Raw genomic sequence first — 26756 nt, forward strand, 5'->3', positions numbered from 1 at the left:
TGTCCACACTTTGTTTTGGGAAAAGAGAGAAAACAAAACAGGAGTCAGGTGATGCTTTATTTTGGATATGGATAGCAAGTAGAGTTCACAAGCAAAGTGATGCTGGTAACGTCTAAATTAAGCACACGCAGCTTTTAGGTCCACAGGGGAGACCAAAGCCAGTTTAATGCCTCACCTGCTGGCAGGATTTTTGCTATTAGCATGTAACACATAAATTTGGCGTTACACTGCCCATGTGGCAATGGAGGCATTAATCCAGCCCGTTACTCTTGGCCATTCCAGTAAAAAGCAGGACAGATGTTTGGAGTTGGCAAATCCCAGGCAAGGGCCATTCCTCTTCAAAAAGCATGTTCCTGTGGGCAGAAAGTGCCCTATGAAGGGGAAGCTGTGCAGCCATGCCAGTGCCACATTGTTAGTTCAAAGACAGCTCTGTAGTATGCTGTTTAGGATCCTGCAGCACGGCCACTGATAGAGCCGTGCCTGCACCCTGCTGCCCATCCAGCAGCACTCTTGAAAGGAAAAGGGGACCTCGTCAGCAAGAGGAAGGGAAGGCAGCCCCCTCCTACTCCACTCTGTGCGAGTGTGAGAGGTCTGGCTAGTCTCCCTGCTGGCATGAGCAAGATTGTGCAACCTGTGTGTCCTCTTCTCGCGGTGGGAGCACAAGGACACCCTTGTGCATGGGCAAAGCAGCTTCCCTGACCATCATCTCTCACAAGGAGCCTGCTGATGTGCTATACCCGGGTGGCCTTCCTGACCATGTAGTGATGCTGATATAAGCAGGGGGGAAGCTGAGGGACCAATGTCCAAAGTGCATAGGAGCAGACTTTCAATGGGTGCAACTCAGCACAGCCTGTTGGCTCCAGCGGCACTGCACTGACTTATACCAGCTGAAAACCTGTTCTCTGCTTTTGCCAGAGTTAATGTACTTTCCTTTCGTGGACAGGGACAGAGCGGCCTAATGGTAATTATTGTTCTGCAGGAAGTTGAAGTTAATCTCTGTTTTCGCATGAGTATAAATGCCAAGGCCTGCATATGTACATTTCAGAAACAAAGAGAAATTACACAATGAACTCATGGCATTTCATTAGCATTTACATTATCTTTGGGCCCAGAGGGCTTAGTGGAAATGGAGAGTCTTCCGCATAAGGAATTTTACACAGGGCTTTATAAGGGCTTTTTTTATTGGATCTTGAAAACCTCCAAGGATGCAGAAGGCTCAGCCTCTCTGGCTATCCTGTTGCACTGCCTGGCTGTCATCATGGGGAAGAAGTGTGTCTTTATCTCCAGCCTGAACCTCTCTATCTTCAGCTTATGCGCAGTGTCACTGCCCTTCCCAGCAGGCGCTGCCAGGGTGCTGTCAGGTGCCCCATAGCCATCTCTGCTCCAGGCTGAACAAGCTCCTCCTTGTAGGACAGTGCTCCAGTCCCACCAACCCAGTGGCCTCCTGGAGCCCCTCTGGTTTGTCATTGTATCTCCTCTCTGGGGTCCCAAACAGGACATAGTGCCTGGATGAGGTCCGATGAGCCCTGAGCCGACGGGATCACCCCTGTCCCCTGTACAAATCCATCTGCCCTGTAGAACTTACAGATTTAAAAAAAAAAAAAAAAAAAAAAAGACAAGCTGGATCACAGCAAGACAAGGACACGGAGAACATGGCTTGTCTAAACTTAGCTTGCTTAGCTGAGACCAGAAGACCATGTAGCCCACTATCCTGCCCCTGAGACTAGCCAACAGACCATAGTGGTGGAAGAGTGTAAGGACATGGAAGGTATGCCAAGGGGGATTTTGGGGAATGATTTCCCAAGCTTCCAAGAACTTGAGTCTCATGGGTGATGGGTTTATATTTAATAGCTCCTGAATCACTTTTTGTCCATGAGTTTATCAGATTGGTTTTGAACTCCATGTAAACCTTTACCATCCACAATGTCCTGTGATAAGGTGATGTACAATGTAATTAGCTATATGTTGTGTGAAAAAGTACTCCTTTTCATGTTTGAAAATAATAAGGGTTGTGTTTGAAACTACTGTTTTCTGGTTTACTGATGCTCCTTACTTTGATAACTCTCTAATCACCTTCTCTGTTCCACTTATGTGGAGCACATGGGACTCCACTACATCCGTCAGACTGCATGCCTTCAACCATCTGTCTTGCTCTTCTCTGTACTTTACCCAGGGCCATTGCAGGGACAAAGACTGCAGAGTTGTTTGGGATTTTTTAAATGTGGCTGCAAACCAAGTTTGGCAGAGAGATGTTCTCCATTTTCTTCTTTTTTCCATTCTCAAAAGTTCCTAGGATGGAGTTTGCTCTTTTGGTGGAGCACCAGCCCTACTGTGTGCAGAGTTATCTATTTGAAACTCAGGATCTCATCTTGAGTGGGGATAATCCATTGAAACCCTGCCCCTGCATGGGTAAGGGTCAGGGAGGGTTTTTCCTCTGTAATCTTCCAACCTCTTTACCTCCACTCCAGTGTCCTGCCTGCTAAGTTTAGCTGGCTTCCAGGAACACTCCATTAGGGTAGTTAATTTCTGCTCTCATGTCCTTTCAGTCTTGCCTGACGCATTCCAAACTTTGCCGCTCTTTGTCCATGACACAGTGACAGTACAACAAGGACTATGCCCCAATAAAATACTTCTTTGTTTTTTTCTACTGGACTGAAAGTTTTACGGCATCTCTGTATGCCTTTCTTTCTGCAGCCCTACTGATTTCTTTGGGCCACATATTCACCCCAAACACTCAAACTTCAGCTTTTAGAGTAACTTCCTTCAGCACGTCCAGCCCCAAGAAAGGCAAGAAGCATTGAAGGGCTGTGAGACACTGCAGGTGAAGAACAGGAGAGAGGGGGAGAGCCATCCCCACTGTGCATACAGTCATCCATAGCGTGCATTATGGTGGTGGTCAACCTCCCTGGGCACTATTTCAGAGACAGTAAAATGGCTACAGCACGAGCTGTGAGTCCATACATTGGTGTTGCTGTTATGCTGGGGGTCACCTGGTGCCATCCTAGGGCAGAATCTGGCCCTCTGGGCACTACTGGGACTTTAGTACCAGTAGGGTCAAATCAGTGCTGTCTTGAATCAATGTCCATGAAATCAAAAAAAGCACTTTTCACTGTTTCACCTATCCCAGGGAGCACTAACTTTTCTGAAAGTGACATGTGATTAGTCCGGCACAGTATAAACCCCCCACTCCATTTTTTTTTTCTTCCTATCAATGACTTTTTCTGTGGCTGGTGCAATGTCCATAATAATATTCTCTCACTGATCTCTGTGAGCAATAGATCTGGCCCTTTAGGGTTAAATTGGTGTGGCCAGCCTTCCCCAAAAAGATTGTGGCCTGTGGCATATTATGTTATGAGTAGGGCCACTTGATGGGGTGTCCTGTCTGCGCAGCCTGGCAAAAAGGCCAGAGCAGCTCTAGTGTGTCCTGCATCTTATCTGAGACTGGGACCACCTGACTTCTCCAGCAACAGTTAGTCAACATCTTGTGTCCTGAGTAAAGATCTCAGATAAGATGGTGCTCTGCAGGTTGCTGGAATAACATTTTGAAGATCTGGCATCTTTATGGTTCTGACACAGCTTTAATGTGCTTTCCTAAACAAATTGCTTCATTGCATCATGCTTGAGCTTCCCCCTCCATTCAATAGGGAGTCATTATAGGGACCCCCTAAAAGCTAGGAATTATTCCAGTTAAACCAAGGGAATGGTGGTGCTGACAATCTTTTCAAGAACTGATGACATTTCTTGGAGGTGAACACTGTCATTTGCTTGATGGTTACCAGAAGGTATTCATGGATGTTAGAGCTAATAGTAATTAATTGACCACGTAAAACCACTGATGACTGAAGAAGCTGACTCAGATCCCACTTCTTTGTTTAAACTTGTCTGTAAATTCTTCACATTTTCATTTGGTAAGAACAAAGATAAACTGCTTTAAATGTAACCACAACCTGTAAACATAACATGCAACGTCTGAAAGATGGGTCAGATTTTCTGTTGGGTGAGTGGGTGCAGCTTCCAGACTGAGGTTGAGAGGTTGGCTCAGCAGTTTCCAAGCCGTAAGCATTTCTTCTCTGAAAAAGAAATGGGGGTTTCTGCAGAATGAAGAAGAGCAAAACAGCTGTGTTAAGGCCAAAGGCGCAAGCTGACAAACTGGAAGAAATGGACATACAGGGCTGGGCATTTGCTGGGGAAATATTCAGGTTCTTAAAGAACATAGGGGAAGTGAGGCAAAAGAGACATTTCACCAGGGCCTTCAGTCCAAAATACTGACAATTAAAGGTCTTGAAAATATTGCCCTAAACGAATGAAAGACAATAAACACATGGGATTAGGAAAGCTCTCCCCTTCTTGAGCAATTTTCACCTCTGTACAGAGGTATACCGAAGCCACAGGAGGCTGAGCCCTCCTCCCCAAACGTTTCACACACCAAGAGCTGCTGAATGTTGATACTTTTATCCTCGGTCAGTCTCCTCATTGCATCCACCCCATCCAGATCCTCAGACAGCTCGGGCTGCAGTATGTGGGGTCAGCCTGGGTGTTAGGGCACTCACTTTGCTGCCCCAAGGAAAGTCAGAGCACGGAGTTTCTTTCTCTGCATCACATTTCAGCCTGCCAAAGCCATTAGCTTACCTGAGAAACTATGGCAAGTTTGGAAAAAATGACATTTCAAAATTAGGCTTGCTTTCCCCAGTTGTTCACATTTGCATTTGCATTTGATTGCTGTGCTGATCCTCAGCTATTTTAATTTTACTACAGCAAATCTTGCTAGCTAATTATTCTCTCCAGACTAGTTCAGCTTATCCTCTAGCTCTCAGCCCTTTACTTGGGGCAGTCACTCACTTACTTATTTTTGCCAGAACACTGGGATCCGTATCAACGTGACTTATTATTTTCTTGAGGTGTCCCTGACCATCAGACACTTCATCAGATTCTTTAATATCTTTTGCATCCTGTTGCTGTAGACAAGTCATGCACCTGCTGGACCATCTGCCGATGCAGACTGCAGTTCAACCCACGCACACAAGAGATTTCTTTATCCATTACTTTGCACTTTGTTAAATGGTATCTGTCTGTACAGAGAGGCTCTAGTGAGGTTTCAGACCAGGGCCAGGCCAAGGTATTTTGGAAGCACAAGCAAAACCTGATTTTTTTCCTGCCATTAACTCCAAAGGACTTGAGTTCTACCTCCAGAAGCTGAAAGGAGCACATGGAGAGCCCTTCAGGGTGGTGTGTGGCATGCTGAGCACTGTTCATTCTGCAGACCACAGAAATGGGAGGTCCGAGACAGCACAGTGGTACCAGCCAGCCTTGCTTTTCAGGACTCTAGCACAGAGCGGGCAAATGCTGGGGCTTTTGTTCCTTTCCTGCCAATTTCTTGCCTGTTCCCTGCCTTTGTCTTATGCCTGAAAGGGAAGTACCCAGATCCCAGTTATTTGTATTTTTAAGCACTAAATCTTGGCAGCCAGGGTGTAGCTTGTAGGAATTTTTCAGTGATCCAGAAAGAACCCTAAATATACATGTATTTAAGTCTTCAAGTGTGCTAAAGTACTGTGTTCACTGGGATCTGTGTGGCCCAACAGCACCTCCTGAATTGTATTTTGTGCGTGCATGTGCATGTGTGTGCACATGTGTGTGTGTATGACATGAGGATCTGGAGAGAGTTCTGTCTAAACAGTGTTTCACAAAAAGTTTTATCCGCAGAGGAAGTCACACCAGCCTGATTACATCAGAGCACTTACAGTGCTGAGGTTCTCCAGCTTGATTCCCTATTTAGACTTCCTTTAAAAAGGGAGGAACTAGTCAGCAGACAGCAAAGCTATTTGCTATCTATATGTTTTAAACTAGGGCTCATCTGGAAATAGTCATGATGTGTTAGGGCCAAATTTTCAGGCATGCAAATCACTATTTCCATGGACTTAAAAAGAGCCATGCTAATTTTCCACCCTGTGGGATATGACCTCTGGATTTTACTTCAACTTTCACACTACGTTCACTACCTTCCTTACCACACCTTTTGCCAAACAAAGTTATATTTAGCCCTTTGTCTGATATTTTATGCTGAATTCAATTTTCCTACCACCAATAACCAACCCATAATACCTTCAATCATGACTTTGCAAAGCCATGAAAAGAAAAATGAAGATATTTTTAAAATGTAGTTTTATCTTCCCTTGGCAATCTTTTACTAGGTGAGTAGCTTGGTAATTTCTGATGCCCCAAAATGAAGAAGTAGGAGACAGTGACCATGGGAGTCCGGTCACCCTAACTGTGGCAGAAAGATAGGACAACAGGACTTCATACCATGTCTCTACACTTGTAGAAAAAATGGAAAGTAATTAGTCTGGGAAGAAGGAACAAGTTTCTATAAACAGCTCTGAACTAGCACTCACTTACAGATCACTGAAGTCACAACTTGCTTTTAGAAATATGATGAAGCCTCATGCTGGCCTGAAACCTCAGGCACCTGTTAAATTGCATGCAAAGCAAAAGAACACAGAACTGGTCATAATGGGTCAAACTAAAGTCCCATCCAGCTTAACATCTATTTTCTAACAATGGCCAGGAGCAGGATCCTAAATGAGATTAAAAGAACTGGGCATGTAGAGAGCAATTTTCCAGATTTATGCTCCCAGCTCCTGTCTCTCAACCAAGTACTCTTAGGATAACTACAGAGTGCCCAGGTGTATCTGGGGTGCATTTCCACGCCACGTCCCCACTCCCCCCCAAATGGTTGGCAGGGCTCAAAACAGACAAATATACAGTTTTTGCTCTGGCCTGTCTGCAGGTAACACACCACTTCCACCCCACCCACCAGTGCACTGCGTTTAACACAATTTCAAAACATTATTTTTTGAGGCTTGAAATAACTGGATTTCCCTGGGCTTTAATTTACCACTTGACTAGTTTCCTATTTAACCTTTCACTTCAATCCTTATTTCACAGCATGAAATGATACCCCTGCACACCATATTTCTCTTTTTGAGGCAAGCCTACCAAAATTATCTTCTGCTTGGACGGGATGGGCAGTGCATGCAACTTTGTGAAACAGCTCAGTGAAAACAACATATTACTCATAGAAAATTCTCAGTGAAGGTTGCAGCTGAGAAACTTTGATAGGAGGAATGGCATATTAGACACATTTTACCCGAAGTTCCACTTACTTAGAAAGGAAAGGGCATGAAAACTTTCTGAAAGAACAATCTTTCCCAAACCCCGTTTCTGAAAGGGAGCTAAGTCTGTGTCTGGCTTTAAGCAAAGCAGTTGCCATAGAAATACTCCTGTGCTTAATATGATACCTGCTAAGTCAGGGATTTAACCAGGGACACTGTAATTACTGACACAAATTTTTACAGCCTGAGCTAAACAGTCAAGACTTGCTAGCTATAGGTATATATTTCTTAAACAGATAAGGCACAGCAGGGAATCTTATCACTGGTTCAGGCTTTAATTAGACACATCTTAATTATTGTGCTGGATGAAAGACCTTGAAACAAAGCTGGTGTGACTGTACATCCTCTCTAGCACTGTATTTATTAATTTTTGCTTAGGATTTAAATAAGAAGAGTTATGGAGAAGGCAAAGCCCACACAGAGAGACTCCTCTCCCTACATGCAATATATTTTTGTTTACTGCTGCTCATCATACTGATGTTCATGGGCAGCAAAAGCTCCAGTTGAATCACAGCAGTTCTGAATTAGCTGCGAATGTGTGTGTGTGTGTGTATATATATACACATGTGGGGAGGTATGTGCACAGGGGAAGCCTCACCCTTCATTTTGTATATTAATGACAAAATGGTTCCAAACAATTTCTGCATTTAACAGCAGGCCATTTAGCTGAGCCCTCAGTGAAATCCACACAAAAAATGTACATCTGTATGTCTGGTCTATGGGGCTGGACCTGTTGGTATGCTCAGACAAGAAAGAATACCCTCAGTCGATCCAGTCACAGTTGTCCCACCACACACGGGGACAGAGACAAAGAAAGCATGATAGCGATCAGAACACTTACGTGAAAGAAAGGGTGGTCTCAATTCCAGTTCCTGCTCTCCTAACTATTTTATCTGTCCAAAATTTTTGGCCAAAATGCCTAAGAGCCTGGCTACTCCTGAGAGATGAGAGATGTGCACTTGCATCTCTTCAGACAGAAGAAGGAACCAAGCTCAGGTTTCTCCCTCTTAGGAATAGGACATCTTCCAACACTGGGCTGTTAGCACAGGCAGGAGGGAGGCAGTCTGTGCTTGTTGCAACCATTTTCAAATAGCATCTCCTTTTTTTCTGGTGTTTTTGTTTCACTTTGGGGCTGTGAATGCACCTCCCTGCAGCATGAAGTTGAAAGCCTCTTAAGCTTCAATGAAACATCTTGTTGTATTGTTAACACTTGGGTAGCTTCTTGCTTAGCAGACATGGCAGTTGTGAATGCCACCATTGGGCACTGAACAATCCTCAGGCACTGAATGTGGAGCCTATGTGCCTAATTCAGGATGCTGTTTTGATGACCATATCATGAAGAGTTTGCAGCTACAAAGCTGAGAGCTGCTGGGTATAAAGTCCCTCTCAGTTCTAACTCCTTTTCCTCTTCTGTAAAGAAAGAGGCTAGTAGCTTTGCCACACAGCCACAGGGGTGTTTTGAAGATGAGATATCTTGGAGCTTGTATACCATTGAGATTTTCTCATGAAGAAGGCTGTAACAACCTTGAGTGGCAGTGCAAGCAAAACACACTGCAGAGTGCTTGTGCTGCACTGATTGACTCCAAAGGGGAGTTGTTTTCTTCACAGAGCCCGTGGAGCAAAGGAAGCATGAAGTGGAGCCCTTGGGGACCCATCAGACTAGCCAAGTGATTTATTCAGGGACATGGGGTTAATAATGCACCTTGGTTAACTGCACCCTGCCGGGAGCATCATTTTTCCTCCTGCAGCAGGGCAGGGATGCAGGCAGGTGCCTGTTCTCTCTGTAGTCAGCTTACTGCAGGACAGGCCAGCTTGTTGTTGCAGAGGAGGGGGGTTACAGGGAAGCAGAGAGGCCACAAGTCCACCACACTAATGGTGGAGAAGACCACACAAGGTACAGACATACCTGTGCAGCTTGATGGCTCAGAGACAGACAGAGCTTTACCAAACCCACCGAGCAGAGTGCTGTTTGAGACTGCTGACCATGTGGATGCAGGCTTCAAAGGGGTTGGGACCAGCATCCCTTCTGAGATGTGTCACCACAGAGGTAAGGAATGTGTGCTGGCTGTGATGGGGCACAGATTAACCATGAATTTACGCCCAGAGTGTGCCAGTCTAATTTGGAAGGTCTGTTGGTCCCTTGTGAGTGCAACCAGGATGATGGGGATTATCATGTCTGGCCACTAACGTCTTGCCCACAGTGAGAAAAATCAATCTAGATCCAAAACAGCTATGCATTTAACATGAACTTGTTAAACCACATTAAAGCTCTGTTTTGGCATTTTTAATCAAAGGTGATTTTAATATGATCAGACTTCATTACCTTACCAAGTGAATTGGTCTGAACTTAGTTTCAGAATTTTTTAGTCTTGAATAGAATATCCACCCAGAAATTGAATGAAGTTTCAATACACACTTAGAAAATTAATTTGAATTCATTTCCATGAGAGCACAATGTGTGGACTGAACACTGATCAGTAGAGTCACACCAGTGAAGTGAGCGAGCTGTCAGTACTGCAGGTGCTGGAGGAGCTTGGATTCAAACAAGGGCTGTCAAAATTACTCCTCTTAACAGATTTTCACCTTCCACACATTTTCACTTAGTTTATTTTCAGAGGCCATATCCTTGGTTATAACCAGTGATGTTTTTCAGGAGTGTAGTAGCCTGTAGAAACTTTGGCCTGATAGGTTTTTGAGGAAGATAAAGCTTATGCCCATTAACTACACAAAAATATTTCTTCATTCATCACACACGGAACAGCATCAATGTCTTGCACATTAATGGGGCTAGAAGTTGTGACTAGATGATCTAAAAAGTTCTGAAACAGTAAATGTTAAAGTATCCACTTCATTTGTGACAGTTTCTGAACTTTCACAAATTGAGTCCATAAAAATTGTTGGTAAATTGGAGGCTATCAGGTCTTGCTTATAGCAACATATACACAGACACATGTACAAACAACTCTGAAATGTGCCATTTCCTGAAAAGAGACGTTAATGAGACGTCATCACCTGTCACGATTGCTGCTGTTGCCAAAGATGTTGGTCTGTCAGCTCGACCTTTAAACCACTGTTAGGATACTTCTGTGTAATCAAGATTTGCATCTTCAAAATGTCAGTAGAACAAAAGCTACTGTTGTCCTGACTCAGTTGAGTAGATGTCAAAGACTTGGTTCTCAGCTGCTGACAAAATTTCAAGTCCAGCTTAAGATAAGAAAGTGTTTTATTCACAGTTACGGTTAGAATACATCTTTACCATTTAATTCTGTTTATGCTGATGTTTCTTACTCTTTTCTTGCCACCAACAGAGTGGCAATAACCAGTTTTGATGTCTATGCAGATTGTCTTCCCACTTGTCTTCATGAGTTTTAAAGGAACACCAAATGGAGAAAAAGAGAAATTGTCAGTCCTCAGTTTAAGAGGAGACTGAGAGTAGGGTTAAACCATGACCTTTATTAATTCAGGAACCGGTTTTGTTAATTAAGTACATTTTCTGTAAGAAAAGCAAAAAGGTCTTAAAACACTTTATACTCTCTTGGTAAGTCATTGGAGTCTCAAAGTATTTGTAATGAAGCCCCTTTTGTATGGCCAGTGATTTGTAAAAATGAACCTAGAAGCAAAAGGAAATCAGATTGTTGAAGTTTTATTCAGTTGTTTGTTACTCTGGAGCGCTTTTTATTTATTTTTGTTTACTGATCTGTCTCTTTTGCCCTGCATTGCATTTTGCAGAGATGTTTATATGAGGGGAAAATTAGACTTAGCAGTGTTCTGCATTCACTTTGCGCGATGTAAATAATTGCACAAAGTGCAGAGGTCCAGAGTAGCTGACTATCAACAGCTAGATGAGCTTGGGCATAGGCAGAGCTTAACTTTTGTACTGAAGAAGTTGACATGGAGAGAGCAAGGAGATGAATGTGTAAAAGTTTGATACTTAGTCTCTACCTCTGTGCTGTTGACAAGCGGGCAGCTCTCCTCTACCTGTCCTACCATGCACATGAAAGTTTGACTTCTGTTCCCCAAGTAACTGTAATTTTTATGAAATTGTGCAGCATGTCTGAGCTATGGTTCCCACTCCACTGAAATTATGTAAATTGTTGCATCCCTGTATTTCAAGAAGTCCAAAGTGGCCTTTCAATGTGGAAACTGATAAAGTGCTTTGAGATCAGTGGGTTGAACTGTGCTGTAGCAGCTCAAAAAGTTGTTGTACGTTGTGCATTTTCAGACCTGTGTCTGACAAGCCCACTCTCTACCACAGTACTGCAACTGAGGGGAGGAAACAGCTGTTTTAACATGGTGTTAAATCAGCTGCTACCCACTCTGCTGAAGTACCTCACAGCTGGCAACAGCAGAGGAGGAGAGACAGTCTTACGTGCTATAAGCAGTACCTGCTTCTTTCTCATCAGTGTATATAGGAGTAAATCACACCCTTCCACTGCAGATCCATGACACATTGTCTAAAATGAATGACAGTCTTCCTTCTGGGAATAATAGGCTTATTTCTGGAGCAGACTTCTGGTATGTTTTCCCAAGAAATTTCCCTTTTCTGACAGAGAAGGTGCCAGGGTGTCAGGAATCAGACGTTTCATTTTTAGGCCTTCATTTTGAATGCACCCTCGGGCTCCTGGGGTCTTCTCACAGTATCTCACCCTCAAAAAGAATGAGTCTTTGGTGGAAGTCCATCCTGTGTCCTGCTCACAGTGCCTGGATGCTGATAACTCCCTGGAATGACCGTCTAACACTGATAAACACGGCATGAAGGTAATGTTTACCTTGAGCATTTAGATTTTGCAGAGTACAGAAAACCAGGTCATATCGAGATTATTTAAAAGTACACTTTGTTACCCAACACAGTCCCTTACATTTTGCCGAAGTAGTCTCCCTCCTTGCTGAGTAGTGACCCCTTAAGGAAAAATCCAGCTACTGCCGCCAATAATATCTCCCCATCTCCAGCTGCTCTTCCGTGAGATTTGCTTTCTCTCCCCGCCCAGCCTGGGGCTTGTTCCCTCATTTTCGGTTCAGCACATTTGAGAAAGGATGTCATAACGACGTGTATCAAGAAATCCGAAATGTTGCTCAAATGCGTCCTGCAGCAGGCATCTTCTGTAACTTTTTGTGTCAATAATTGTGTCCATGTCCTTTATTTTATTTTCCCCATGGTTTGATTTGTTCACTGATGCTGTATCACCAGGCCACTTAGGAACTCTATTTTTTTGCCTTATTGTTTTGCAGTCGATGTTGTTCACTCCTCTAATTTTACCATAGAGACAGAACTTACACGAGCGTTGGGGTTTTTTTCTGTATGTTTCAAAGTCCAAATGCTGAAAACCAAGTATCACTGGTTAACCACTCCTTTCTTCAAAAGCCTCTTGCTCCAGAAGAGTATCTTGAAAAAATTGAACCCTAAAATTGAGCCCTAAACTTTCAGCCACAGAAGATGAGTAACTCAGTATATGTTGGGTTTGGAGTGTTTTGTCTTTTTCAGGCCTGACTCAGGAAGATTTTTTGAATGGTTTCAATCAAACAATACTGAAAAATAATTCTACAGCATCTTTCGTGCATGGTGATCACTGTAAATGTTTTTTTTGCAGCCTAAGGAACATGCAGAATAATCTCCTCAAGAAAAGGAGGAATCACTAAGAACTGCAAAGTAGCAGTCCTAGTTCTGGGCTCTGATCCTACCTGGTTTTCCATGTTGCATGGCCTTTCCAAGCATACAGGGAAAACCTTCCTTTGTGAGATTTTAAGTAGTTTGTGCAGATCTTTTCTGTAACTTCTCAGAGTACTGTTTCCCACCTAAGGGTGTAAGTGCATCTCCTACAGATAATGGTTATCTGCACCAGCAGGGAATATGGCTGAGCAACTATATACACAGATTCTTGAAGTTTTCTGGGTGACGGTGGAGTTCAGTTTGGTGTATCTACACTGTTACCGGCTTCTTTAAAGCTGTCCCGGGTATGACTGTGTCGGGTGCAGTTTCATCTATGAACTGCAACAAGGCTTCACCTGACCAACTCTCTGTTGTGAGAGCTGGTGGTTCTGGGGTGCAAGAGTAGGAACGGACCCACACTGGGAACACGGACTGTAAGTGCGACCTCCCCGGGGGCACGGTCCCCTTGCAAAGCACCAGGTGCGGGAGTGGACGCTATAGCCTTGCGAATCCCCCTTCCGTTGAGCATCGGCCACCGCCGGGGGGGCGGGGGCGGCACTGCCAGTAACCCCGCAGGAAGCCGCAGCTTAAGCAGGTGCCGAAGTGGCAGCACACAAGCACCCTGAGGAGCCACCGCAGCCGCACCCGCCTCTAGCTTTCCCCAACCCGCGAACGCGCGCCGGAGACCACCCGCGGCCCCTGGGAGAGGCCCCGCGCCTCTCCCCCGCGGCGTGCCCACAGGTCGTCCGGCGGCGGAGCCACCCGCCTTCGCGACCAGCCGCGGGCTTTGCCGATCGGCGGGGCGGCACCCGGCTGCGACGCCCGCCCCGCCCCGCCCCGCCCCGCCCTGCCCTGCCCTGCCCGCCCCGCCCCGCCGGGGCCGCAGTGCCTGCGCCCTCCCCGGGGCTGGGGCCGGGGCCGGGGCCGCCCCACCCCACACCCTGGGGCTGTGCAGGCTCCTCCCGAGAGCAAGCGTGCGGTGCCCGGGGCGGGCATTAGTAAGGCGTGTGCCGAGGGGGTGTGTATGTGGGCTGGAGTTTATTATTATTATTATTATTATTAGGAAAGAAAGGGAAAAGGAGGGGGAAAAAAGGGAGGGGGGAGGAGGGGGGAGGAGGAGGGAGGGGGGTGAAGGGAAAAAAAAAAGGCCCGGAGAGGAGTTTCCAAAAACTTCCAAGGAACTCGCTGCTCCAAGTCCCAGGCGGCGGCAGCGGGCAAGAGCGATGCTGGAGCCTCGGGCGCTCCGGGAGCCGACAGCGGCAGCAGCTGCGGGGGCGGCTGTGGGGATGGCGGCGGCGGCGGCGGGGAGTGCGGTGCCGGCCGGAGCCGGGGTGACCGAGAAGAAAAAAGACGGCAACGGCAGGAAGGGGAGGAAAGGCAAAGGGCCCGGCAAGAAGCCGGCTCCGACGGAGGAGGGCGAGACGCCCGGGTCCGCCACAGGTAAGCCCGTCGGCAGGTGCGGGGGCCGGCCCGCGCGGACCCACCGCGCTTTTCCCGCACCCGTGGGGCCGCAGGCAGCGGGCTCATCCCCGCCGCCCCCCGTCGCCGCAGCCGCCCGCCCGGCCCGGCCCGGCCCGGCCCGGCGGAGTTGCGCGCCCCGCGGCGGCGGCTGCTCGCCGAGCTGCCCGGCCCTGCGGAGCGGCGGCGGCGAGAGTCCCTCGGCTGTCCGACCGCGGGCCGGTCTGCCGCCCTCCCTCCCACCGGCCCCGAAACCCCGAGCGGCTTTCGGCCAGCTGTTGCTTTTTTCTTTTTTTTTTTTTTTCTCCCCCCACCCCCCTTTTTTGGAGGTCGTGGGGCTCTCTCTCCTACTACAAAACACGTTTTCTGTCCCTTCCTTTCCCCAGAAATCACTTAGCTGCGTTGAAGAGATGGCAAACTTTCGTGTGGGGTATTTTGTCTAAACTTGCACCTATTTACTCAGAGAGGACTTTTTGCTTGCTTAGCAGCACGTGTTGTTTCTCTTATGCCTCCCCAGTATCAAGCGCAAGTATTCATGCCAGTGATACCCTCGTCCTTTGTAGGTGTCCACAGAGGCAAGACTCTGTGGATCGACCCAGAGGTAGGGTTGCAGCTGAGCACGCTGCCTCACTCGCTGTGGTTACTTATTTCTATCAGCCAAACACCGTGATCAAGATCAAGACTCCTAGGACTGTATGAACACATATGAGCACGTGATGCTTTTCCTAGCGGTTTGCCACCTAGTTTATCAGAAAGCCTAGTGGCACATACAGATGCACTTAGCTTTTTGCAACAGCAGTGTGTAACTGGACTTGCTGGTTAGTTTATCTGTTTCTTTGAATTCTTGTTGTTTGTAGGCAAATTGTTTTAAAAGAAGCATATGAAGAGCAGTCAGTTGCCTGATTTGAGCTTTTTTTTTTTTTGCTTTGGTTTTTTTTCCCTCTAAACAGCCACATAAACAAAAAGCTGAAAAGGGTAAAACTTCCTGAATATGCCTACGTTAACTTTGCTTAATGCATCATGGCCAACACGACCTGCTATAGATTTTAATCATCAGCCCTCAGGGAGGATGTGTGTGATTCAGCAACAGCAGGTATCCCTTTGGGCTAATAATCTTTACAAACTAGCACTGCCCAATGCATCCTCTTCTTTGTGTCCCTTGGAGACACAGCTCACCCAGCTTCTGGTCAGCAGTGGGTGTAAATGAGTTTCAGGTGCAGCAGGTGAGGTTTCCCTTGTTACGACAAGCTAGAGACAAACTCTCCTTTTGACACACACCCCCCTTCCTTCCCCCCCCCCCCCCCCGGGGTTTTATAATGCTGCTTGCTGTTACACTATGTAAGCATTGTGAGCATCTCCTGCTAAAACAAACTGTCTCTTGGAACATTAAAACCTCTGGCAATCTTATCCATGACAGCTGCACTGTTTGAAGTGTTTGGGGGTTTTTTTGTTTGTTTTTGTGGTTGACAGAAAACAGGAGGACAGTGACATGTTGGAGGATTTGTGACAAGAAAGCTCTGTCAAGGAAGCGTAAAGGAGACACACATTTTTCTGAGTCCTCTAGTGTCCCATCCCAATCTTGTAGGAGAGCTTTCATTTTCCTGCTCTGTGGACAGTTTTCTGTCTCCAGTGGAGCAGGGTTGCTGCACTAGGGAAGCTCGGGCAGTCCCAGGAAGATGGGGTGAGCTCTTGGGCAGGGCATGGGAGGCTCCATGTGCCTTGGGCTAGGCACTTGTGCCACTGCTGAGGGAGCAGGGGAAGGAGCTGTGAACCAGAGGGGATATTTTTTGAGTAATCCCACCAAGCTGACTCTGAACTAGGCAGAGGTTTTTGGGAAGATGATCTTCTTTCTCTGGTGGGGGGAGCCAGAGTAACAGTCTCAAGGATCTACGCAATATGTATCACCTAAAGTTTAGGTAACCATGTGTATTTAGTTCCCACTTCTGGTGCTGTGGTCTGATCATGTCTGCCATGGTGAGGGTTTTATCTGAAAATCTGAAAGATGGCAAGTCTAGATGGAGGTTCACCAAGGCAGGGTTCAGATCACGCCTCGCTCTTAAGGCTCTGCTAAAACTCCAGAGGGCTCATGTCCCTACTAAGCCAAAACATGTCAGTGTTTGAACCAGAAGAAGTCCATTTTTCTGGCAAGTGCTTACCTCAGTTCTCCAAAGTGCCAGTATGTTTTTGTCGGTATGAAAGAGTACCACCTTCATCCATACCTGACATTACTAGTCAAAAGTTTCCTGTGTGGGCAAGAACTGAGCATTCTTCTATCTTATGTAATTAAAATCCCACTTCTTCCAAGATGAGTATATGTGGCAGGGTAATTCACATGTGTAGCTAATCCATGTAGTGTTTGGAGGTATGTTATCTAATAGGACAATGAAACACAGCATAAGACATCAGTGTACACTTCACTCACAATCAAATAATGTCACGTTGGCAATGTTATACTTACAAATTTTGTCTAATCTGTTACTTAAGAATATTTTCTTTTGGGGGGGGACTTAGAACAAGAGCTGATATTTTAGAAGAGAAAGAGTGGAAGGATTGGTTAATGTGAAATGTAGCAAGAGAGCAGTTTCACATTTCATGCAACGGGCTTTTATTCTCTCTGTTCAAGCATATTAGAGCTTGAGTTAATGACTGGGCTACACATGTTGATTAACAGTACTTATAGGGATGATAGGAAGGCCTCTGACTTTCGTGGGACCATGATTTCTCCTTTTTGCTAATACAGTTTTATGGTTGTATCTGACGATCAGTTGGTGTGTTTAGGATGTGCAGTCTGAGAGGTCATGAAACAGTTTTGCTTTTTAGTTACCTGCTTTCTTGAATTATGTCAGGAATTGTCATCTTCTCTGCTGTGTTCTCCTCTGTCAGTAGTTTGCATCTGCTTGTGGTCTTCTTTCCATATGAAAAATGGCAGCTTGCAGCTGGTCATCAGTTTTAAGATCTGTGCACTAGCATAGGAGTCCTTAGCAGATCTTGAGTTTTTTGTTTAGTGCTGTTTTTTATGATCATAGCTTCTTTCAGCTTAGTTTGCTTTTGGCTGTCAAAGTATATCACATATCCCTTCAATCTTGGGTCTGGAAGCATTGTTTTATTGGTAACTTGTCACCAGGTTGAGAATTGGCTTTATTATTTGGAAAAAAAGTGTATGAGAAAATGTTTCTTTACTATATTCTGTCACAACTTACCTGGGAACTCCAGAATTACTGTTGGAGAAGAAAATTATAGAGTTACTGGGGAAAAAACCTGAGCAGGTTTGGCCTCTTCTGCTCAGCTGCACAGTGATAACACAGAAAAAAAACATCTTCATGTTTTTCATTGACTGTTTGAAATCCAGGCTCTGTTACAGAAGTTTGGGAAGGTCCACGTCACTGTTGTTTCTTTGTCACTAAAATTATGTAGAAGAACATTTCCCCCCCTCTCTTCAAGCAGTCTTGAACAAACTGATGCTGTCTGGTTTGTGTCAAGTCCAGAGTGATTGTATCTTCCTTTAGCAGGGCACTCTGGACCATGATAAATACAGGGGGTGGAAAACTGGGGACAGAGTGTTGCAAATGGACAGAAGCTTACAGCTTTTCTCCGAGTGATTTCACTGAACTGCTGTGCCAACTGAGCATGCAGAGAGGCTCAACAAATCTGGTCTTCCTAGGGCATCACCAGCACACTGAAAATACATCCAGCCTGGGCAGAGGAACCTAATGCAGGGAAGCTGAGGTTGTGAAGCAAGGTCTCCAGACCTTCCCCTCACAGAGGCACCGCTCCTGACTCGTGGTGCTGTTATAGCTGGAGCAGGGAGGCTGGGACTGGGCCCAGTGTCAGCCCTTGAACCTTCTGCCCAGCCCAACTTAGTGTTGGACCATGTAAAGTAGTGCTAGCGAACTGAGAGAAAGGAATCAGCCCAGGAAGTATCCGTCTGTGAAAGAGATGTGTTTTGGTAAATTAGGTGGTGCACCAGCATATCAGTTGCCAGGGCCTTCGCCAAGCGTTTCCAGGCATCTCACAAAATGTGAGTTTTCAGGTGGTTTCTGCTTAGCAGACAAGATGAGGGAGAGGCTGCTGGGCTTGAAAGGACAAAGCATGAGAAGACATGAAGTATTTCTGAGAGACACCTTGATGTGCATAATGACTGACAGTGCTGTCAGAGCAGCAAAGTCTGTGGCTATGGGTTATATCAGCCACTCTAGTTCAGTAGCAGTGGTAGCAAGCTTTGCAAAAATCTGGTCCAGAAAGACAAAGTTGGTGGGGGAAGAGTGAAGAGCAGGGATTAATGTTTTAAAATCCTTCCCTTCCCATTGGGAAGATGGGTCCCAATCATCATTTCAGTGAGGTGACCTCAGCAGCATTGTTCTGAACACATCTGCACTTGGAGAGCCCAGAGAAGGGTGGTTGCAGTCATTGACATAGAAAATAAGTACCTCCTGGTGAGAAATTTAATTTAGACTTAGGTAAAATGCCAGAACTTTGAGACTACATGACAAAATAAATAGCACGAAGTTCAGATGAGATGAGTGTGACTGAGCATCACTTTTGACTGCATCCTGGTAGCAGGCTTGGTGGACAGAAGAAGAAATGGTTTTGATCATATGAAAGACTGAGTTGCAGGTCAGGGCTTGGTTGGGAAGTTTAGAGGCTTGCTAGGTTTAAATTGATACTTAATATTCATAAAGAAAGGTCAGAAGGGAGGTCAGTATTTTGGCATGAATTGAAGACAAGAAAAGCCTTGGAGATGGAATGAGAGCTGTGATTTCTGGTAAAACTTGTCCAATTCTAGAGGAAAACCATTGCTTAGAAGGAGTGACAACTTCTTCTGGTGTTTCCAGGCCAAAATATTTATGCGCTGCTGGTATGCCTGTACGTTTTTCTGGGAGAAAAGCTTCTCCTCCTGTGTGCAGTGCCTGAATGCTCCAAACATTCCGCACAATCTTCAGAGCAATTTTGAGAATTAATCCTTTAAAAAGCATGTGAGTGTGTTCATGTTTTGTGAATAAATGAGATTAGTCACCATTCGACATCTTTTGACCTAACACTAGAAGTACTACTTGACTGTAGCTGTGGGAATGCAAATAAAATTGTGAGGACATACCAGTACAGTTGTCCAGTAAGTACTGCATGTGTATAGAAAGACATTCCCCCTGCGAAATAAATCCAGAAACTGTTCTGAACTTTGTGCAAATATTGATAGCTGGGGAAGGCTGAATAAATTTTTATCTTGGGTATAGAAATGCCAAGATCTGCTAAGCTATGCAAGGATTTTAAAACATTAATCCCTGGCAAAACTTGTGAGATGACACTCAAATCTGAATTTGTCTATTTGCAATTGTGGGCTTTTCTTCTTGGATTTCTGGAAAGGCGCTAACTGAAAAAGATTTAAAAAAAAGAGTGAAACAGTTTGAAACAGCTCTCATAAGGAAAAAAAGAAAAAGAATCCTATGCAGTTGATTTTTCAGAAGACTTCAGCACTCACTATTTGGGGCAGCTCACTTTTCATCTCATTTACTGAATCAAAGTCACTGGGTTTTCAAGAAAACTTTTTGGGTGCTTGGTTCATCAATGTCTAGCCACAAAAAATCACAGAGGAGCTACCGAGCATCTTTGATAACAGATTCTACTTTAAGCACCTAACTAGCAATTTGTTATTCTGAAGGTAAGGCCAGGTCTGCGCTGAACTGTAGAAAACTTCCTTCCAAGCATCTCTTTTCCCCCACCTCCCCCTTTTAATCTATTTGTAAGCATCTGATAGTCCTTTGAGACAGGTACTTATAACCAAGAGCAAAACAGTGAAGAACAATAGTGTCGCAGGGTGTCAGAAACTCTGGAAATGCTATGAATTCTTACCAAATCAGTGTTTTGTTAACATTCCAAAAGTAACAAGAGTGAATGTGCCTTTAACAGTACTGATAGTTTATCATGTTCCGTTATGATACAAGGAAACAAACCAAGTGTCAATACTTTGTGTGAGTCATTCTCGCTCTACAAAGAACTGCTTGAATGTGCTTGAGGTGTTTCAGTTAACCCTCAGTTGCTCCCTCAAATACACGGAGTCCTGGGGTCAGCGGAAGGCGGGGGGGAGGTCTTGTTCCAGCCCGACAAAATTTAGAGTGAAAGGCTTGTATCCGAAGAGCTAGTCAGTGCCGGGGCTACAGGCAGCTGCAGCAGGGGCACAGCTGAGAGAGGAGCCATGTCAGGAACTGCGGTGCTTGCCGGTGATGCTCACGGAGGCGTCTGTGGAAGTGTTGCCTTAAAAATAATGAAAATAATCACAGTAACAGTGAAAGGAAAAAAATATCCGTTGGTGACCTGAAGGGAAAGGAAGCGGGGCTTGAGGAGGGGTGCCGCTGCCGGTGCCGCTGCCGCTGCCGGCCGCGAGAGGGTGCGGCGGGAGCGCGCTGCTGCCCGCGGCCCCGCGGCAGGTACGGGGAGCTGCGTTGGGGTGGGGGGGAGCTCCGGCCCCCCGCACCTTTCCCTCCTCGGGCTCTGGACGGGGACGGTGGGGTGGCAGCTGCCCGTTGCCCTAGAGCTGCGGGGCTTTGGGCTGATCCGTGTGGGAGACTGACGGGAGTGTTTTCTCAGTCCTTTGGCTCTGTGGGTACTTCACCCGTATCAGAGGGTGATGCGAGGATGGCAACTTGGAAAGCAGTGTCCTGAAAATGAAGGGGAGTGGGGGGCTCTGAAGTTGTGCAGGTGTGTGGATGTGCAGGTGAACTGGTAAAGAAGCTGTGAGGGCATGCTTTTCTCCTCTTTTCCTTCATTCTTTCCTTCCTTCCTTTCCTCCCACACTCCCTCCCTTTCTTCTTCCCCTCCTTCCTCCTTTCTTTCTTCTTCCCTCCCTTGTTTCCTCCCTTCCCCCTTTCCATCCATCTGTCCTGCTGTCCTTCTTTTATGCCTCTCTCTCTGTCCTTTCCTTCCTCTGTCCTTTTCTTCCTCCCTCCCTTCTTTTCTCCATCCTTGCTTCCTTCTCTCCCTTTCTCCCTCCTTCCTTTTCCTCCTTTTTTCTCTTCTTCCTTTCCATCCATCTGTCCTTCCTCCTGTCCTTCTCATCTGTTCTGTTTCTGTTAATGGAGAAAAAACAATGAAAGGAAAATAAAGCAAGGTACTTCATAAGGAACATATAGTGATCTTTAACATAACCTCCTGTCTGGAGTAACTGCTAATGTTTTATTTGTGCACAGAATACTAGTGCCTGTTTTTGCATTTCTGGTTGTGTAATTTTCTGTGGGAGCACTAGATCTGGGGAGAAATTGACCATGTTATGTAGTTTGTTCACTGTGGGCCATTTGACAGCTCCTAGCTCTGACAAGGAGCCCACAGGCTTCACAGGTCAGGGAGGAAGAGAGAGATGTTGATCCATTTGTAACAGTTCACTTCAGAGCCTTTCCTCATTCCCTCTGTGCATCTCTTTCTCAGATTTTATGAACCGATGGTCCTTCCACTCTGTAAGCAGGGGGAATCCAGGTCAGGCTGTTTGATCTTGGCATTCAGACTTGGACTCAGGCTGAGCCATGCTCAATGCCTTTCTCCTGCATTAACAGCTTTCATTTCAACCCTGAGTCAACCACATGCCATGTCCTATGGCTAATGGTTAATCCCTTTGAAGACAGTTACAGAAGCATGAATGCATACTTGAGATGACTAAACAGAGTCCCTGTTAACATCCAGTTGCAGAGGTGATTGATAGAGGTTGTTCCCACTGCCGCTACTGCCAGAAGAGTTAAATTTTACATCCAATATTGGGAGGCTCTGTGTGTCTGTGTGTATGTGATGTGAAGTTTTAGCAGGATTGTTGGCTTCTAGAGTGACAGACTCTTCAGTTTTCCTTTGGGGAAGTTCACTGGACTTAGAAAGGAGAAAAAAGGGGTTGTTCTGTCAATGTTATGTTGCATCTGTATATGAAACGGCACTGAAAACTGCTCTCAGTTATTGCATTAGATTTGGAATGGATGCCAGTAAATGAAACAGGGCCCATTATTCTGTGAATACATTTTTGCATGTAGCCTTGAACTGCACCAAATAAACTGGTATTGTTTGTATATCATAACAGTCCTTCGAGGTCTGGTTGAAATCTGTATCCTTCAAATTCCCCTCTGTGGAACAAGCTCAGTTTGAGAGCAAGCTCCTATTGCCTAGGAGCCTACAGTCTGTACATGTCCAAGGTCACACCAGACCAGAATCTGATCCCAGCACAGAAACCAAGTCTCCTGATGCTCAGTCTAACTTCCTTCTTCAAACCACCCTGTTTCCTGACATATGGCCATTCTAGAGATAAGAATAACATATAGGTAACACAAGCCTGTCTCTTGCCCTGTTTTTTAGTGTGCAAAGATTCCTTTCCTTCTGTGAAAATGGGTTTCCTGGATGGCACTGTGCATTGTTGATACATCTGTTGCAGAGGGGACAGAAAGATGGGGGGTCTTTTTAGGTAGCATGCATATTGCTGTCCCACTGGTCCTGTGCAGCCAGCTCTGTGGCAGGAGCTGTTTCCACAGGGAGGATATGGGGATGAAGGGCATCAGGGAAGATGTCAGTTGTGCTACTGTGCCAGACCTGCATGTTTCAGGTAGGTGTGTTACTGGTAGGATTTGACAGACCCCCAGAGAGAAGGTGGTATTAGAAAAATTTTCCAGCAGGCTGCTTCCAAGGGCAGAACCTCCCGTTGCAAGAACAGAAGAGAAACTTCCCGTGCAGAACTTTGCCCCTCCAGTGGGAACAATATGACCTGTAAAAACCGGTGTTCCAGGGTATCCAGTGCCTCCTTCTTATTTCTGCCCTCTGCTCTACTTCTGCAGTGAGCCATACCAGCTTTCCAGCACTGTCCCAATTATCTCAAGAGAAGTTACTTTTGGAGAAGTTAGCTAAGCTTTTGAAAAGTGAACCTGAAAACATGAAAGCTCCTAGTTGTACATGTTCTTGGAAGGGATGTACTGGAGATACAGAGGTATAGAGTGCACTGTAAAGAGTTTATTCTCTGTGGGAGCTCTAGGGGATAAACGGAGCTGCCAGTGCACTGGTGGGGTTAGTTAAAAGGCACTGATTCTAAAAGTGAAGGAAGTGATGCTGAAGAAGGACTTGCCTGTACGTGTGGAGGATTTCTGTCACTCACAGCATCTGAGATGAGGATTGGTATCTTTTTTGAAAGATATTCTATAGTTCAACCAAAAGCTATGGGATGAATGCAGCAATTACTGGGTAAGGTTTTTTTTCTGTGTGTCAGGCTTCTAGTCCGACCTTCTTGCCAGACTTAATGTTGTAGATTCCAGCACTCCTGGCCTCATCTTTTTTCTGTTGACACATTTTGATTTAAATATGATTTTTTCTTAAGCAAGTTGCACATGGCATGTGAGAAGGTGCTGCAAATGTACAAAAGGCTAAGTGCAAATACTGGATGACAAAATGAACTGTGGGGAAAAGAAACTGATTGCCAACAAATATAAAACTGGTGTTGAGCACAGGTTTTCCTGGCTGTGTGAAGTGCCAGCAAGGTCACAAATTGGAAAACCATTTCAGAGCAATAAGGGGGGGGGGGATTTTGAAACAAAGTCAGAGAGGGGGATTTAAAATAGATAACCTTTTAACTCAGGCCTCTCCTTCATTATTTGGCATTGATTATTTCTCCCATCTGTGAGTGAGGGTGTCTCTCACCCCATTCTGTCCTCACTCTTACAGTGAATACCATGTGGGTGAGGAGTCTCTTTGTAGGGTTAGGGCCCATCCTATCACAGAATGGTGAGAACTCATCCTAGCTACAAGATCTCTGTTAAAGCTCATGTCAGTTCCACAAATGCTAGAATCCACTGGTCTTAGCTGCTGGTGTCCTTGCTCCCATCCCCAAAGTGCTGTCTGCCCTCATCCCTTCTCCAGCTCACACCTGACTGGCAGAAGCTGTTGGCAATAACCAGGCTGCCTCCAGTTTCCAGGCAGGGTGACTGAGGGGAACCAGTTCTTTGGCTGCAGTCTGAGTTGCACCTAACAGCAGGATGAAGGCAGAGCTTGGTGTTAAGGAGATGTCATCTTCACTGCTGTCCACAAGAAAGTGCAAGGGAGGGAATATAATTTTTAAAAGCTGTTGCGAGAGCTTTTTTGCTAGCTTCATCTAGGCATTTTATTTTAATGGTATGGAAATAATTGCACAGCTGCTGCCAGTGACATTGCTTCCTCTTGAGGGGGGAAGTGCTGAAGAGAGATTCCCAGGGCACCAAAGATGGCTGAGGATGTCCTAGTCCCAGGGTGGATTTTTAAATGCTTCTTATGGTTCACTCTAGGCTTCCATGGCTTTCCGTCAAGTTGACTTTATATGCAAGTGCCAACAAAGCTGAAGTAGGCTGCCAGATCTAGATAGCTGTGTTTCTGTCCATGGTCTGTAGTTTGAGTCTTTGGTGTCTGTTTCCTTCTTGTTTCCCAAAAGGTCAGATTCTGCTTCTGTGATGAGTTGTGCTGAGTGCTGGCTGCCACAGTGAGCTCACCTGAAGGTACCTACATGGCACTGGCAAGAGGGAAGTAACATGTCAATGAGATGAAATGACAGGAGGGCATGTGAAAATACTTCATTTTGCAAGCTCTTCAAATACTTGTATAAACAAAAAGTGTTTGGGAGCCTTGTCTTCTGTCACACACTGTACAGCCTCTACATACTTATCCAAAATGCTTATACCTGGGGATGCAAAACAGTAAATTTTCACCAGACTCTCTCCAGCACCAAAGGCTGCTCAGTGCTTTGGCAGGGGGGCTGCTCATGCTCTGCCATTTCCACCATGAAATGAAGTAGCCCAGAAACTGCTCTGATTTATACCACCATTGAGTTTAAAGTACCACTTTCTTCCCACAATGCCAGGAAGTTTAGACACTTTGTGCTGTCCAGGGGCATCAGAAGAAGAATCTTGAGGCAGCCCGCTGTCAGAGTTTCCACCTATCTCTGTAATGTAAAAATGTGATGCTAACTTGCTTCAGTGTAGGCAGTTTCCCTAAACATGTCCTAGGAACCAGCATGCACAGGACAGGGAAGAATAAAAGTTGCTGCTAGTGATTTTGAGCCAAATCCCCAGAGGAAGAAAAGCTTTCATCACGGACTTGAGGGGAAAAAAGCTACGAGCAGGACAAAGACCAGATGCCAGCTGTAGCAAAATCACCTGCGCAGTTGAGAGGGGACCTTATCTCATAGACAGAACAGTGGATCCAATCCCTCCTACCCGTTACAGACAGTTCTGGTGTCACTGTGTCTATGCATCTCCCTGTCCTGCACAGTTAGGCCCTGAAAGGAACCTGATCTTCCAGCTTACAAGCAAGCTGACCTGTCAGGAATGCATGAAACTCCTTGAACATCACTGGGACTATTTGCAGACTTAAACTTGAGCACTTGCCTAAGCACTCTGGTAAATGGAACTAGCTGGGGCTGTGTGCAAGGTGAAGATATCATGCCTATGGTTAGGTTTCCTCTTCTCTCAGCCTATATGGGTATCCACGTATTTTAAACTGTGAGTAGGTGTTGTCTTGGGTGTCCTTTGGTGAGTCCCAAAAGAGCTAAGTGAAAATGCAATTAATGACACTGCAAATTATTTAAACTGAGAATAACAAATGGACTTCTGTCTTGTAAAAACAGTATTTGGAAGAAATTGAAATGATGTACTGTATCATGTTTGCTGGCCTAGAGATGGCAGGAAGAGAAAGATAATTAAATGAAATATCTAGTGTTTGCTGATGAGGTTAATGGTTAACTCAACTGAGCTGTGCAATCAGGTGCTTGTACATTTGGAGGTGTTTTGGCATCTTTTTCATCTTATCCACTTTACATCTGCAAAGTGATAGCTGTTTTTTATTCTACTCTCATCTACTTAGCTTCTGCAAAGAGAAGGAAAATATTTTTTTTTACTGGAGTCATGCTAGAGCAATATCAGTGCAAACATATATGCAGACTTGTGCACACACACACACTGGTCATCACAACTGCAGCAAAAGAGGAGTTAATTTTGAAGTGCTTGAGACCTTCTAGAGTTATATTACATCAGAGAATTCCTCCTCTGGAGAAGTGTCAAGAAAAGCAAAGGCTTCTTTTCTGAGCCATTTTTAACTCGTGGTTCCATAAAAATGCTGGAGTTCCTGGAGAGACCCCCTCAGGGAGTGGTCCTGTGAAATATGCCAACAGCTGGATGGCACAAATTTGGAAAACACTGCTGTCCTTAAAGAATAGAACTGAAAGCTGCTCTGAGAAAGCAGTGCATTTTCCCAAATAACCCTTTTAATTCTGTATCAATGTTTTAGAGAGGAACAAATGCATATTCTTTTGATAGTGTTGGGAAGCAAGCTCTTATGGAAAAGCAGAAATCTCCTCACCATGGCTCACAGCAGGGAAGTGTTGAAATGTCCAGAATAGTGAGTTGCCTTTGATACTTTTTTTTAACGCTGCAGTTGGCTAACAACTCCCTTGACAAATTAAAGAAATTCCAAGCAGCCTTAGGATCGCCTTGTTTCATGGCACATTT

The 26756-nt window shown here is 45.4% G+C and overlaps 1 protein-coding gene across 12 annotated transcripts in view; it reads left to right on the forward strand.

The window, feature by feature from the left end:
- The window catches only part of NRG1 (neuregulin 1), a 473863-nt gene that overhangs the window by 272588 nt on the left and 174519 nt on the right, over window positions 1–26756 (forward strand). For 5 of the 12 annotated variants that reach the window (XM_069777409.1, XM_069777408.1, XM_069777412.1 and 2 more), the window contains exon 1: window positions 13947–14256. The exons of 2 other annotated variants lie outside the window; for them this stretch is intronic. In XM_069777409.1, the coding sequence (XP_069633510.1) occupies window positions 14040–14256 (217 nt within the window). In that variant the 5' untranslated portion in view covers window positions 13947–14039. Of the gene's footprint in view, window positions 1–13935; window positions 14257–26756 lie in introns of those variants that run through there. 5 more of the 12 variants (XM_069777404.1, XM_069777401.1, XM_069777406.1 and 2 more) reach the window with 3 other exon arrangements.

The sequence above is a fragment of the Haliaeetus albicilla genome, chromosome Z (genome assembly GCF_947461875.1).
Source record: "Haliaeetus albicilla chromosome Z, bHalAlb1.1, whole genome shotgun sequence".
NCBI classification, from domain to species: Eukaryota; Metazoa; Chordata; class Aves; order Accipitriformes; family Accipitridae; genus Haliaeetus; species Haliaeetus albicilla.